Source organism: Labeo rohita, chromosome 10 (assembly GCF_022985175.1).
Source record: "Labeo rohita strain BAU-BD-2019 chromosome 10, IGBB_LRoh.1.0, whole genome shotgun sequence".
NCBI classification, from domain to species: domain Eukaryota; kingdom Metazoa; phylum Chordata; class Actinopteri; order Cypriniformes; family Cyprinidae; genus Labeo; species Labeo rohita.
Genome location: NC_066878.1, coordinates 2,679,620 through 2,695,767, shown reverse-complemented (window position 1 = coordinate 2,695,767; position 16,148 = coordinate 2,679,620). Strand labels below are relative to the sequence as shown.

General features: G+C 39.4%; 1 protein-coding gene across 1 annotated transcript in view; it reads left to right on the top strand.

Moving 5' to 3' along the window:
* The window catches only part of nrip1b (nuclear receptor interacting protein 1b), a 35,556-nt gene extending 28,481 nt beyond the window's left edge, over window positions 1-7,075 (top strand). The window contains exon 2 of the mRNA XM_051120960.1: window positions 1,912-7,075. Within this exon, the coding sequence (XP_050976917.1) occupies window positions 2,262-5,375 (3,114 nt within the window). The 5' untranslated portion in view covers window positions 1,912-2,261 and the 3' untranslated portion in view covers window positions 5,376-7,075. The remainder of the gene's footprint in view (window positions 1-1,911) is intronic.
* The last annotated feature ends 9,073 nt before the right edge of the window (window positions 7,076-16,148 follow it).

Here is a 16,148-nt window from a genome sequence, read left to right as displayed (position 1 = left end):
AAGTATTTATATACCAGTCTTACCTTGTTAAACTTCAAAGGAATCATTCAGTTGAACGATATCATGTTTTGGACCCCTTTCATGACTCTGGACCACAAAACCAGTCATAAGGGTCAATTTTTTGAAATTGAGATTTATACATCTTCTGAAAGCTGAATAAATAAGCTTCCAATTGATGTGTGGTGATGTTAGGATAGGACAATATTTGGCCAATATACAGCTGTTTGAATATCTGGAATCTGAGGGTGCAAAAAAAAAAAAAAAAATATTGAGAAAACTTTTAAAGTTCTTACCAATACTAATCAAAAATTAAGTTGTGATATGTTTACGGTAGGAAATTTACAAAATATCTTCATGGAACATGACCTTTACTTAATATCCTAATGACTTTTGGCATAAAAGAAAAATCTATTTTGGCCCATACAATGTAATGTATTGCTGCAAATATACTCGTGCTACTTATGGCTGCTTTTGTGGTCCAGGGTCATATTTCAGAAAGTCATATAGGTTTAGAACAACATGAGGGTGAGTAAATGATGACAGAGTTTTCATTTTTGGCTGAACTATCTCTTAACGTCTTCCTTTTGTTTTCATGGACAGATCTAATCTAGCCTGATCCGATTGTAGCCCAGTATTGATTTGTCTTGAATGATGTGTTTACTTCATTGTTCTTACGGTCCAGCCTGTTTATCTTCGTCTGTCCCAAGTTTGAACTTTTATTTGTAGGGTAGCAGCACCTCCTTTGGCAGGAAATTAATCTTAATCTGCCCCGTTAAGATTAGCGTGAGACGTCACATGTCCCCGTTCTAGCAGGTTGTCCTCTTCATTGTTAAATTTAGGTCAGAAGCCCAGGTTGAGCCTGTAACTGAGACTGAATTAGTTTTCCTCCTTGCCATTGTAACCTGTTGCACCCGACCTTTGCAACTTAATGCAGTTTGCATCAAATTTAAATGCGAGTGACCTTGTGCCGATTCTCACAGGATTTTCCTGTCACGTCATCTTCAGGATCTTAAGTTACTAAGGCACATTTGGGATATTCCAAGCGTGAGCGTGCTGTTGATTTGCTGTAACAGCATCCCCGGCTCAAGGTCGAGCTTAACTCCTCGGCAAACCGCTGTAACATGTTACCCCGTTGCTGAAGGGGCAGGACATGGAGGGTAAGATGTTCTCTGGCAGCTGAGCACTGCTTTAGGGGAGCTGGAATCCTGTATTAATTAACCTTTGTGGTGGTGGCCCTGACAGTGGGAAGTCAGGAGTGTTTATGGAAGCAGTTCTGACAGGGTTCAGACCCGTCGAGCGAGCAGCCAGCGGTGCTGTCATGTTATCTGATGCCGTGGCTCTGCAGAGGAGCGGTCTGACAGGTGTGCCATGTGTGCCCCTCTACACCTGCCAGCCCTGCTGAGCCACTACCGGCCTGAGCGTGAAGGGCTGCTGACAGCCGTTTTTGAATGGGTATTCACTTCTTTAATCCTGTTATGCCAGGGAGATTGTCCTGTCTGAGAAATAAGGAAAAAACTTATTTTACTGAATTTAACAATAGTTTTTAATGTTTTCCTGTCATGCTGCAAATGAATTTAGTTCTCAGAAATGCACAGCCAAATGGGAAGTAATGAACATCTAAAAACCTTCTTTACACATGAGAGCAAACATTGAGACGTGCTGAAAAGGAATCTCAGCTGCGTGTCAGAGCAGTTTGATTGACACTTGCTGGAGTCCCCATAAAGAGTTTGTCAAACAAGTTTTATGTTCACTCTCTTTTATGTTAAGTTTCTCTTTTGCTTTGATTTAATTAGTTTTTTTGTGATAATTGGTTTTGACAGCGACTTCAAAGAAAGTTACAGTGCTTGTTCTGATGATGCTGGGATGTTGATGCTTGTCACTCATGTAGTGTTTTCTTTTCTTGTGCTGTAGGTTCCCGTGTGGCCACGTCTGAGATCAGAAGAGCAAACAGGCAACGCCAAGCCTTTGGTTACTCCCTGAAGATCTCCCCAATATAGAGCTTACGGTTCATCAGGACAGAGAAAACTCCTCAGTCCTTTGACTATGTGCTCAACATGTTTTAAAGCAGTGTGGAGTTACACATAGAATGCACAGCGATGCCAGCTAGAAGTGCCCACTGGTCCTGTATGTAAAACTCTTTGACTGAAAAGGAGTAAAATCCTAAGCATTGCTGGAGTTGCTCTCATCATTTATGGCACAGATCTTACTAAGACATTTTCATTAGTTGTAAAACATCACATCAGGGCATCCTACTGTTGAACATGACTCATGGGGTGGAGTCTGGCCCTGAAACTCACCAGGATTCTGCTGCTTTAACATATCTGGAAGGTTTGCTAATGCATCCGGTCGCCACTGGACCTGCTGCCACTGCTACACAGAGATCCGAACCAGTGCACAGCAATGAAGAGAACGCCAACAGGGTGACTAGGGTGTTTCAGCTCCCCAACCATGGCTCCCCCTCACCAGACAAGGGTAGCCCACCTAGTGCGACCTCACAGCATCTTAAAAAAGCCAGGCTGCTTCGCTCAGAAGCATGGAGTGAAGCTGACAGCCAGAAACAAACAGGTGAACAAGTGAACGGACAGAGAAAGGAGCACTACAAAGGAGGCCTGGATGGCTCTGAGCAGGGGGAGAGCACCTTGCTGGCTTCTCTGCTGCAGTCCTTCAGCTCCCGGCTCCAGAGCGTCGCCTTGTCACAGCACATTTCTCAAAGCCACAAATCGCTCGACAGGGACAGCAGTGCAAGTGCTCCTGCTGAGAAGGAAACCTACCAGAGTTACGGCACAGCGTCAGGCCGCCTGAAAAGCCTTATGAGGAAAAGCAAGCAACAGAACCATAACACCGTGCCTTACTGTCGTCAGAAACGAAGCTCTGATTCTCCTCATTCTTCTCAAAGCTCTGCCCAGCCCACTAGCTCTGAATCCTTGTCCTGCACAGAGCGACTCAAGGCTGTTGCCAATATGGTACGGACTAGGACCAGTCCGGCCCCTTCACCCAAGCCCAGTGTCGCCTGCAGTCAGCTGGCCCTGTTGCTGTCCAGCGAGGCTCATCTACAGCAGTACTCCAGAGAGCAGGCCATAAAAGCACAATTAACCAGTCGATCAGCCAGCGAGAGGCTGGCTGCCATGGCTACCCAGCAAACGCAGGATAAGAGGCCTCCCAGCATGGGACAGCCAACAGCTGCCCCAGACATGCTAAGCTCTTTAAATGTTCAAAACGGAACACTCCCCCCACCAGCGGTAAACTCCGGCAAAAAAAGCCCTTCAGTTTCTTCACCCTCCATGAGACCCCCCAAAGATAGACGGCCCTTCGACAGACACGGTCGACCGCCACAAAACTGCAGCAGCCTGTTGCTTCTACTTCTGAACAATCACAACTCCCAGCAACAGCTCACCAGGAACGGACACCTAGAGGACAATTACGGCATCCTCCCGAGCCGTGCCTCCTCTGAGAGCGAGTACTCCAGCCAGGATAACAGCCTGACCAAAGACAGCAGCGATGCAGAGAGCTTCTCCAGCTGTTCCCCCATCGACCTCTCAATGAAAAGCAGAGCGCCTAGCCAAAAATCCGAGGCCTGCTCTTCCTTTACCCCCTCTGTGGATAAGCTCACAGAGTCTCTCACAAACAAATGGAAGCTGGAACCTTCTGTGCCAAAGGTCCGTGAGGCCACAGATCTGGATATCAGCCCAGACGTGAAATCCCATGATAAGGTCACTCTAATGCAGTTACTGCTGGACCGCAGAAATAACGAGAAGGTAAACAAAAGTTCAGATAATCCTAGTTTAAGGCCTGACGCAATAATCAGCAGCTTGAAACGAATTGGCACACCTGAGGACAGCAGAACGCGGAGCCCTCTAGACCGGCAGACAGCGACCTTCAACTCGATCTCCCCTTCATATTCCTTCCCCTCACCCCATGCCCAGTCCAGTCCCTTAGATCTATGTAAGTCTAAAGCTCATTCAAGCGAAAAGACGTTGGAGCCTCCTTTCAGTGCAAGCAAGCTACTGCAGAATCTGGCCCAGAGTGGCGTTAAGAACTTATCGCCTTCGCCCCCTCCTTTACACTCTCACAAGCCTACAAGCAGAAGGCAAAGCCCAGAACTTGAGCTGGACAAGCCTCAGGTCCTTTTGGATCGACTCGTTGTTCCATCCAAGCGGAGCAGAGCCTCAGTGCTGGATGGAGGTTCTCCTCCTGCTCTCCCAGCTCACAAATGTGAGCGATCACCTTCTGCATCAACGCAGATAGAAAACCTTCTTGAGAAGCGCACGGTACTGCAGCTTCTGCTGGGAACAGCTTCCCAGAAGGATCGAACCAGTGGGCACAAAGTCTTGGAAGTAACCTCAGGGGGGCTGGAGAAACCTCAGCGGGGTTCTGTCAACTATGACAGCTCAAACAGACCTTCTCCAGACCTCAATATCAAAACTGAGCCGGTAGAAGAGAATCATTCGTCCGATAGCTCCGATGATGGAGCGTACCATCAGAGACGACCATCACAACACTCACCCATTGCAGAAGCACAGGACACAAAACCTGAACTCTGTCCTACAGAAACGGCTGCTAAATTTGGACTTCTTAGCCAGCTTCTAAAACAGCAGAATGCTACCTACCATTCAAACCCTCATACCAGGCTCCTCAGGAACTCCATAAAAGAGGAGCCAGTGGATTTTCAAAGCCCCGTTCCTAAAAAAAGAAAACTGTGCATTGAGCTTGCAGAGCGCCTAAGTAATGAACTCTGTCAACCGTCTCGCGATACTACAAGTGACAATCTGGTGTCTGGAACACCTGAATTCAATGGTAGAGCGATGGTGAAACCAAAAGAAGAGCTAGTACTGAGTCCAAGGAGCAAAACGCCTCTCTCCAGAGAAAGCCAAGGCTTCAATGTTCTTAAGCAACTCCTCCTGTCAGAAAACTGTCTGAAAGAGCTATCCCAACCCAGAGCGACCCCAAGTCCTTTCATCCCTCAGGCGAACTGTTCAGCCAATGGGAGCTTAACCCAACCTGGTTTCTCTCAGGAGTTGTCGAACTTACCATGGTACCCCTATTCTACAGCACGTACACCTGTTGATACCACTGGGGGGGTGCTGGTTTGGCCTAGGGGCTCTCCCAAAGCCAGCCCCAAACCTGTTAAAAAAGAACCTGAGGGGTCTCCTGGAGAAACTTTTACTAGAGAAGAGAGATCCAGTCCAGACTCACCTCCTTTAACCAGGTCTAATCCGATTCTTTACTACATGCTTCAGCGAGGAAACGGTCAGCTCAGACCTGAGCTCCGGGATCAGGTGCAGCCGCCCCACTGTATCATGGGTGCAAAAGTGGAGGCGTGTATTGACTATGAGCACAGGATAAACTCTCCGGTCCACAGACAGACTCACAGCTAGAGAGAAGAGAGCCTGAACGGCTCTGAAAAAATGGTAGATATGAACTGCCAAAGACAGCAAAGCTGAAGATCTGTGTGTATGGTCACTTGTCTATAAGATGTTTATTAATTTTCATTCTGAAACAGAAACTGAATAAATTTAACCATGGAACATGGTAGTTCAGTTTAAAACATTGGCTTTTCGCCACTGATTTCATTTGTACAAATAGTTAATTTGCTATTTTTATTGATGTCATGTTTTTTTTTTGTACGTGTGTATGCTAAGCTAACTTCTTTGTCCAGCACAATGTAAAATGTCCACCACAAAAAGCTTTTCCTTTTTCCACAACTGAAACATTTATGAAGAACATCCTATTACATGTATTATTGATGAATCCAGAAACGTTACTGCTAATTTCACACTATATTTATCTACAGCCAAATCAGGACCCTTTTTGTTTTATCGAGGCAAAGAAAATTGTACAGTCTAAGCACAATATTGGATTCGTGGCATCCAGTTATAAAGTATATTTTCTTACGGCGGAATTTAAAGGAACGTCAGTGTAATCTATCAGGTATCTTTCTTGGAAAGCTAGCTGAGCTTAAGAGGGTTTTCACATGTGATCGAAAGGCGGCAACAATTACTGGAATCTTCTATAATCGTAGCTTAGATTTACAGTGCTTTATTTTTCATCAGGAATGAAACTATAGCTGTTATGTGGTGATAATGGCATGATGTTTAAAAAAAAAAAACCTGAGTGTCATATTTTTAGCCAATGAAATGTATCTTTTTACAATTTTGTATCATTTGTTGTTTTGTATCTTATATCTAAATATCCTGTATGTAGCATTCACGCATTTACGTTGTCGACAAAAATTTGAATATTGAAAGATGATACCGTTCGTCCACCAAAGCCATGATGGGTAATTATGATATTTATGGATGTTTCAGGATACTGTGTAAATCAGACACTCTACTGTGAGAAGGGATTGGAATTCAGTCTGATTCTTTTGTTTATGTTCACCTTTTTTGCATTTTTCTTTTTTTTTTCAGATAAAGGCCCTCACGTCTTTAATGTTATCCAAAAAAAAAAAATCTGATTTTATTCCACATTCTCTGTACGATTCATGTTTTGACAATGATTAGATACATTTATGTAAATATTGTTTTGAAGATGACTATTTTGTATCGTTCAAGACAAAAAAAAATAGTTTTTAACGTCTTGCGTTGTACATAAGAAAACTGTAATAATGTAAATATGGGTACTGGAGGACGACACTTTTCTGCATGTCTATGTTGTGCTAAAGATAATCTTTGTTCACATCTACTGCTCTGTCCGAGGCTCTTTGCTGCCTGTAGCATGCACACGCATGGGGAGTCCCTGTGTTATGGGGAAATGTCAAGTCTTAAAATAGATGTTTTTATCTTGGAGAGTTGGGTACTTAAACCATAATCGTCTGCAAATGCAGTCCTTGACTGTTCAAACCTGAGGAACGTGCATATTTTTCTGAATGGTTTTGTTTGTTCTTAGTTAAAAAAAATAAATAAATACAACATTGCTTTGTTTAATTTAGAGTCAGTCTGCAATGGCTCTGCATTGTGAATAACTAAAAAAAACTTTCATATACTCCTGTGATGACTGGAGCCTTTTGGTTTTCTTCTGTTCTGTCTTTGGTGTTTATTTGCACTGATAGCGTAATAAAATATTGAAATGCACAGAACTGAATGAGGGTTTGTCATCTGTTACCTATATTTACATATGCTTACAAAGCTTTTTAATAAATAACCTTACAGTAACCGTACAACCGTAAAATTTTAACCTTTGACATTTGTTGGTTTTACAGATGAACATTAGTGAACCTGTGAAAAACATGCTTTTTATTATGAGCATCTCCAAGCAACTAGATGCGAGAATCAGGTTAACCAACACTTAACTTTTGAACTACCAGCATTCATCGTGACAAGTCGTAAGTGAGTGGAATATATAAAAAGACTTTCCAAACTGGTATTTGCATGACTGCCAGTTCTCAACAATGGCAGGAAAGAGATGGTAAGGAGGATTTGGAAAACAATGTTTCATAATTATGGGAAAACAGGTAGTTGGCTTCCATTTTGAAAAGTGCCTTGTCCAGCCATTGTGAGAGAATTGCATTGATCTCAATTTTGCACTTCCTTTTGGCCACTTAAAGCAATCTTCAGAATAAACATTTCGAGCCAAAGTTGTTGCTTTGCATGCATATAGATTACAGCATTTCCTCATTGTCTGATACATCCAGTTATAAGATAAAAAAATCAAGCCTAGAAGCATTTGCGAAAAACATTTCACAAAAAAAATGTGTATAATATTTAAAGTAATTGCAAAAATGACGCAGAAAGTGACGTTTTCTTTGACATTTTAGTGTTTTTTTAAGTGTAACAAAAATGTCAAACTTATTTAAGGGCCACTGTAAGGTGAGTAAAAGTAGTGATTTCGCTGCATGTTTCCACTTCCAGGCTCTTTTTGAAGGCGATGCTTTTGTCTCCCTTTTTTCCTCTACCTTAATCCTCTAATGAGGTTTCTTTTCTTCAACTTCACATAACCTTTCCTTCATGTGAACTTCTCCATCCAGAGATGCTTATCATGCTTGAACTGCCAGTAACCCCCGGTTTCCTTTTGGCTTCAAAACAGAGGAGAGGGCAAACGCACAAGTCACACGTCTGAACCGAGGTCAGCGTTTAAAGTGCACAAACGACCGTTTGTCTGTCTCACATCCTCTGATATCCTGGATCGCGCCGGTGGACAGGGGGGACAGGGGGGTCTGGAGGCAGCCCAGAAAGCTACTTATAATTTAACTACAGCCCGCTACACAAAGGAAATGGTTTGGTCTTCCAGGAAGACAAAGTACTCGGGTCAGCAAGGTTCAGCAGGTTGAGATGGAGGTTTGGAGCCGCTGTGTGTATTTCCTGCGCTGAAGCACGGCCTCCTGGGTCAATGTTTAACCCGAATCCATCGCAATCCACAGCTGCTGGTGTAGAAAACACTCATTCACAGGTGCTTAATTACAACTGTGAGCTGATCTTCTGGACTGATTCTCACGGTTTCCTGACAAAATTAGTCTCTGGTGAGGTGGTCTCCCGTGAAATGCACAGATAAAGTGAAATGTGATGTCAGAATGGCTGTTGTAACATCATGACTGCATATCACTGGACAACAATGGGTTCACTGGTGTATGCACTATGTTGTCACAACAGCGATTCAAATATAATTTCACTGGATATCATAGAGTGAATATAAATATGATATGGGAATGGCTATTGTGACATCATCACAGTCCAGTGGTATCCAGAGAAATGCAGAGATTAAGTGAAATGTGATATCCAAATAGCTCTTGTAACATCATCACTGCATTTCACTAGATACCACTGGATTCACTGGAGTGTGCAGTAATGTCACAATAGCCATTCCGATATCATAATAATATAATACCTATGATATCCAGTGAAATGTATCAGAATGGCTGTTGTGATACCATCACTGCACACTCCAGTGAATCCAGTGGTATCCAGTGAATTGCAATGATGATGTCACAATTGCCATTCTGATATCATATTTATATCATACCTATGATATATAGTGAAATATGATATTAGAATGCCCTTTGTGACACCATTACTGCACACTCCAGTGGTATCCAGTTGAAATGCAGTGATAATGTTACGACAGCTATTCTGATAATGCATTCTGAAAATGCAGAGCTAACATGAAATGTGATGTCAGATTAGCTGTTGTAACATCACTGCATTTCACTGGATACCGCTGGAATTCACTGGAGTGTGCAGTGAAGATGGCACAATAGCCATTCTGATATCATAATTATATCATACCTATGATATCCAGAAAAATATATCAGAATGGCTGTTGTGATACCATCACCGCACACTCCAGTGAGTCCAGTGGTATCCAGTGAAATGCAGAGATAAAGTGAAATGTGATATCAGGATAGCTGTTGAATCACCACTGCATTTCACTGGATTCACTGGAGTGTGCAGTGATGGTGTCATGACAGTCATTCTGATATCATATTTCACTGGATACCGTAGGTATGATATAAATATTATTTTGGAATGGCTATTGTGTCATCATCACTGCGCACGCCAGTGTAACCAGTGGCATCCAGTGAAATGCAGAGATAATGTGATATCAGAATAGCTGTTGTAACACCATCACTGCATTTCACTGGATACCACTGGATTCACTGGAGTGTGCAGTGATTGTGTCACAACAGCCATTCTGATAACATATTTTACTGGATATTGTAGGTATGATATAAACATGATATAGGAATGGCTATTTTGTGACATCATCACAATCCAGTGGTATGCAGTGAAATGCAGAGATAAAGTAAAATGTGATATCAGAATAGCTGTTGTAACATCACTGCATTTCACTGGATACCACTGGATTCACTTGTGCATGCAGTGATGGTGTCACAACAGCCATTTTAACATCATATTTCACTGGACATCATAGGTATGATATAAATATGATATTGAATGGCCATTGTGAAATCATCATGATCCAGTGGTATCCAGTGAAAGGCAGAGATAAAGTTAAATGTGATATCAGAATAGCTGTTGTAACATCACAGCATTGCATTCACTGGAGTGCAATGATGTCACAGTAGCCATTCCGATGATATCCAGTGAAATATTATATTAGAATGGCTGTTGTGACACCGCCACTGCACACTCCAGTAAATCCAGTGGTATCTATTGAAATGCAGTGATAATGTTACAACAGCTATTCTGATTACATATGTGACCCTGGACCACAAAACCAGTCATAAGGGTCAATTTTTTTAAACTGAGCTTTATACATCATCTGAAAGCTGAATAAATAAGCTTTCCATTGATGTATGGTTTGTTAGGATATGACAATATTTGGCCGAGACACTATTTGAATATATGGAATCTGAGGGTATAAAAAAATCAAAATTTAAAGTTGTCCAAATGAAGTTTTAGCAATCGAAAATTAAGTGTTGATATATTTACAGTAAGAATTCTACAAAAAATCTTCATGAAACATGATCTTTACTTAATACCCTAATGATTTTTTGCATAAAAGAAAAATCAATCATTTTGATTCATACAATGTATTTTTGGCTATCGCTACAAATATACCCCAGCGACTTAAGACTGGTTTTGTGGTCCAGGGTCACATATTTCATTGGCTATCATAGGTATGATAAAAATATGATATCGGAATGGCTATTGTGACATCATCACTGCGCACTCCAATAAATCCAGTGGTATCCATTAAAATAAAGAGATAAAGTAAAATATGATATCACAATAGCTGTTGTAACATCATGCATTTCATTGGATACCACTGGTGCGTGCAGTGATTGTGTCTTAAAGGAGAAGTCATTTCCAAAACAAAGATTCACATATAATGTACTCACCCCATTGTCATCTAAGATGTTCATGTCTTTCTTTCTTCAGTCGTAAAGAAAATATGTTTTTTAAGGAAAACATTTCAGCATTTTTCTTCATATAATGGACAGATGAGGTGCTCCGATTTTGAACTTCCAAAATGCAGTTCAAATGCGGCTATAAATGATCCCAATGCGGTTGTAGACGATCTGAGGAAGAAGGGTCTTATCTAGCAAAACGATCGGTTATTTTCATTTTTAAAAAATACAATTTAAATACTTTTTATTCTCAAACGCTCGTCTTGCCTTGCTCTCGTTGAACTCTGTGTATTCTGACTCAAGACAGTTAGGGTATGTCGACAAACTCCAATCGTATTTTCTCTCTCAACTTCAAAAATCATTTCAAAGTCATCCTACATCGCTGCAAAGTGAACATGCAAAGAAGGTCAAACACCCTTAACAAAAAAGGTAAAACAGCGATATAGGACAATTTTGAAGTTGAGGGAGAACATGAGATGGCAATTTTTCGACATACCGTAACTGTCATGAACCGGAACAAAAACAGTTTAGGCAGAGTCAAGACAGAGACAGACGAGAGAGACAAGACAAGCGTTTACAGCCGCATTGGGATCGTTTGAAGCCGCATTTAAACTGCATTTTGAAAGTTCAAAATTGGGGCACCATATCAGTCCATCATATGAAGAAAAATGCTGAAATGTTTTCCTCAGAAAACACAATTTCTTTACGACTGAAGAAAGAAAGACATGAACATCTTGGATGACAATTGATTGAGTACGTTATATGTGAATCTTTGTTTTGGAAGTGGACTTCTCCTTTAACAGCCATTCTTATTTCCCATTTCACTAGATATCAGAGGTATCATATACATATGATATCCGAATGGCTATTGTGACAGCATCACTGCACACTCCACTGAATCCAAAGTGAAATATGATATTAGAATAGCTGTTATAACATCATCACTGCATTTCACTGGAGACCACTTGATTCACTGGACAGCGCCAGTCACTCTAGATTCACTCCAGTGAATCTAGTGGTATCCAGTGAAATGCAGTGGTGATGTCACAACAGATATCCTGATAAAATGTTTATATCATACCTATGATATCCAGTTAAATATATTAGAATGGCTGCTGTGACACCATCACTGTATGTTCCAGTAAATGCAGTGGTATCTAGTGAAATGCAGTGGTGTTACAACAGCTATTCTGATATCACATTTCACTGGATACCTCTGGATTCACTGGAGCACACAGAGATGATGTCACTACAGTCATTCCGCTATCATCTGTATATCTGTATATGAAGAGTTCAGATGCAAAACCAGCTAAAAGCCATCTTGGTTAAAAATGAGATAATGACACTGAGTGAATGTTCCTAACACATGGTATACATCCATCAAATACTTCTACTTCAAACTAGTTCAATTCCAGCCTCAGCTCAATCAGAAGCACCAGTACTTACATAGAAACCTATACAAAGTAGCCAGAAAAGAAATGCTAATTTTAAAGAAATACGTTGGATGGATTTAGAGGCTTTTGCATCTGAACTTGAATTCTGAACAACAAAGTTTCAGCACAACCTGCATGCAGCACAGTCGTCAACCCATCTAAGGTTTATTTTCCCCATCTTACGAAAATGTATGTACACTCTAACACATGTCTCCGTCTGGCCTTTCTTTAATCAGTGACGTGTGCTGGAGATATTCTTTGTTTCCATTGTTTCACCCTCTCCCCTGTGCTGGATGCTGGTGAAGGTGAGCTTCTTGAAGTCTGTGCCAGAGCTTCAGGGGTTGTGACCTTTGTCTCTCTCTCTGACATCTTCAGCTCACTCACTGTGGTTGATCTGCAGTTGCCCTGCAGCTGTGACCCCCTCCCTCCCTCCCATTTCCCAGCAGCCCCCTCTTCAAAGGCCACCAGAAATGTGACAGCTGGCAGAAGAACTTCTCCTTTCATTAAGAGCGCTCACTGAGCCCTGTTGTTGATCGCGGGCAACTGGTGGTGTGTTGACCTCGTGCCACGGAGCATAAAAGAGCTTAAAATTGATTCACACTTAACTTATGTTGGAGTTAACATTTCATGGCTTAATGGCACAATGAATGGACTGATATTTCAAGTTCAGTGCTGGAACAGATGTGATCTTGTGACCTTTGATAATATGATTTTTTTTTCATGAAATGAGAAAACCTTGACTATGCAAGTGCAAACAAGTTTTAGTTCTCCGCTTCATGCATTCAAACCAAAATTTGTTCATATAATTGTTATTTAATATTTAATTAACCCCACTTTTTGAATAAATAATACAATTAAAATATATGAAAATATGCAATATAAATATTATATAATAAAGATATTATAATAATATAACATATTTAGATATTATATATTACATATTTCTCTTTTTGTGATTTTTTCTTCTTCAGACTTTTAAGCAAACTTTTGTTTTTCTTTAAAGATGTTCTATGTATGACCAGCTCAAATTCAACTTCATGGGTCATGGACTTCGAGTGCAAACATTTCCACAAATCACTTTTAAATGTGAAAGGGTGCTTTAGTGTCAAGCAATCTCACTGAGGCCAGATTGAGATTAGTACTATTGCTTCTGAGGTCAAAGGTCAGAGAGTGACCGCCGTAACTAACGCAGTTCTACAGAATATTGCCGAAGATTCATTTCCACTCTCAAAGTTGAGGAAATTCCCCAGGCTGACCCATGAAACCTTGAATTAGGCTTAATATAAATTGACCTGAGAGATGATTCATGATTTATCTGATTTAGTTTGATCAAAAACATGAATTCATCACTGTGAGTGTCCTTACTATGAGTGTTATTTTTAATTAACTTGAATCACGTTGCATTATGCTTAGATTTTAGCGACCTCTGACCTGTTAATAAATCCTGCTATCTTATGTAATCAAAGACAGCTGTGCTTAATTAACTATTTTGATACTCCTCAGATTATTACTGTAGATACACGAGTGCAGTGAAATATCACACACCAAAAGAATCACGAGAGGCCAAACTCCATATTTACATAGGAACAGGGCTACAAAATGACACATTCAGTGTTACAATGTTAGTAAAATGACACCTAAGTCTTGTTGTTGTTTATGTGACTGATTCAGTGTTCTCTCAAGTCATTGCTTTCACCAAACAGGGTCTAAAAAGCAGTACAAACATCCCAACCTCTCTTTAGTGACTTCTTGAGTTCCTCTTGGCCTTTACTCTGCTGCCTGGGTCAAAGCTTATGCAACGTTACGTCGACTGAAAACATGTACATGAGCGCCATCTGCTGGCAGAACACTGAGTTCTTTCTTTCATGTCGACATGTTATTAATATACACATATTATTACTTTTTCCAAGTAACTAGTAAAGTAATGCATTACTTTTTAATTGACAAGAAAATATCTGAGTTACTTTTTTCAAATAAGTAACGCCAGTTACTTTTCCTCCCATTTATTGACTAAAAGCTCTCCTGTCCCCATGTTGAGAGAAACCGGGAGTAAGATGTTAGTTCTAGAATAAGTGTGAACATTCGTCTCACTCACAAAAAACTGATTCAGTATTCCTCAAAATGAATAAAAACAGTGAAATTCAACTCAGAATATGACACAAACCTGCAATAATTAAATATGTTAAATAATACAAATATCATTTATGCATTTAATCCCATTTTATTAACCGATGTCTTTGCTGCCAACCTTCGATGATCCAGTTTAACCATACTAATAAGCAAAAATTTCTCAAGATAATCTAACATTTGGTTTCTTTTTTTTTATTGCTGAAGAGTTGATATTTTTTCTTCTGCGGTCTACTGTACAGACGTGAATTTACTTTTGTCAAAGCCTGAGGCTTTTGGTGTGAAAAGGCTTTTACATTTGCCAAAATAGAACTTTTTATATTAAAAACAAACAAAACGTAATTAGTTACTTTTTTAGGGAGTAACTTATTATTGTAATGCATTACTTTTAAAACCAACTTTCCCCAACACTAATACACATGGCTATTTAATATTTATAAAAAAGACCAGTATGAATCAATATTAAGATGCATTTGTCAGACTGCACACTATTTAATTAACTTAATATTAATAGTCTGTGAAGAGTCATACACTTTTAAAAAATAAATACTAATAAACAAAAATATTACTACCAGTGAAATGTTTTTGAACAGTAAGATAATTAATGTTTTTTTTAAAGAAGTCACTTCTGCTCACCAAGCCTGCATTTATTTGATCCAACGTACACCAAAAACATTCACATTTTTAAAATATTATTTAAAATAACTGTTTTGTATCTGAATATATTTTAAAATGTAATTTATTCCTGTGATTTCAAAGCTGAATTTTTAGCATCATTACTCCACTCCAATTCTAATATTCTGATTTGCTGCTCAAAAAAAAAAAAAAGTATTATTATTATGTTGAACACAGCTTGAGTAGATTTTTTTCAGGATTTTTTTTGATGAATATAAAGTTCAGCATTGATCTGAAATAGAAATCTTTTGTAACATTATAAATGTCTATATCATCAATTTTGATCAATTTAAAGCATCCTTGTTTAATAAAAGTATTAATTTCTATAATTTCTTTCCAAAATAAATAAATAAATAAATAAAAAATCTGACTCCAAGTTTTTGAGTGGTATAGTTACAAAAGCTTTTTATTTTTTATTTCAGATAAATGCTGGTCTTTTCACTATTTTAAATAATAATAATAATAAGAAGAAGAAGAACAAGAAGAATGTTTCATGAACAGCAAATCCGCATATTAAAATGATTTCTAAAGGAAAATGTGCAACTACAGACTGGAGTAATGATGCTGAAAATTTATCTTTGATAAATAACATTTTAAAATATATTAAAATATATTTTAAATAGTAAAAACATTTCACAATTTTACTGTTTTTGCTGTACTTTGGATCAAATAGATGCAGGCTTGGTAAGCAGAAGAGACTTCTTTTTTAAAAAAAAAACATTAAAAATCTTACTATTCAAAAACTTTTGACGGGTAGTGTATATAGAATATACTTTATACAATTATAAATGACACCTTTCTCTTTTTGTGATTGCATCTGTTTAATATTCATATAAAGGACCGATATGCATCAGCTTCATAGATGCATATGTCAGACTGCATTCATTGCGTTAATATTAAGTCTGTGAAGTACAGTTACAGTTTCACTAAACGGAAACAGAAACACACAGTTTCTCCTATGTGTTAACTTTCAGTTTCGTTTCATGAATGTTACAGAACTCACAGTCAGCTGACTCTGGCCTGTTTGTATGCATTGGTGTTTACCTGGGGCAAGTTGTCACATGTGGTAATTGTTTAAAAAGCATTCCAGTTCACTACAATTGAATAAT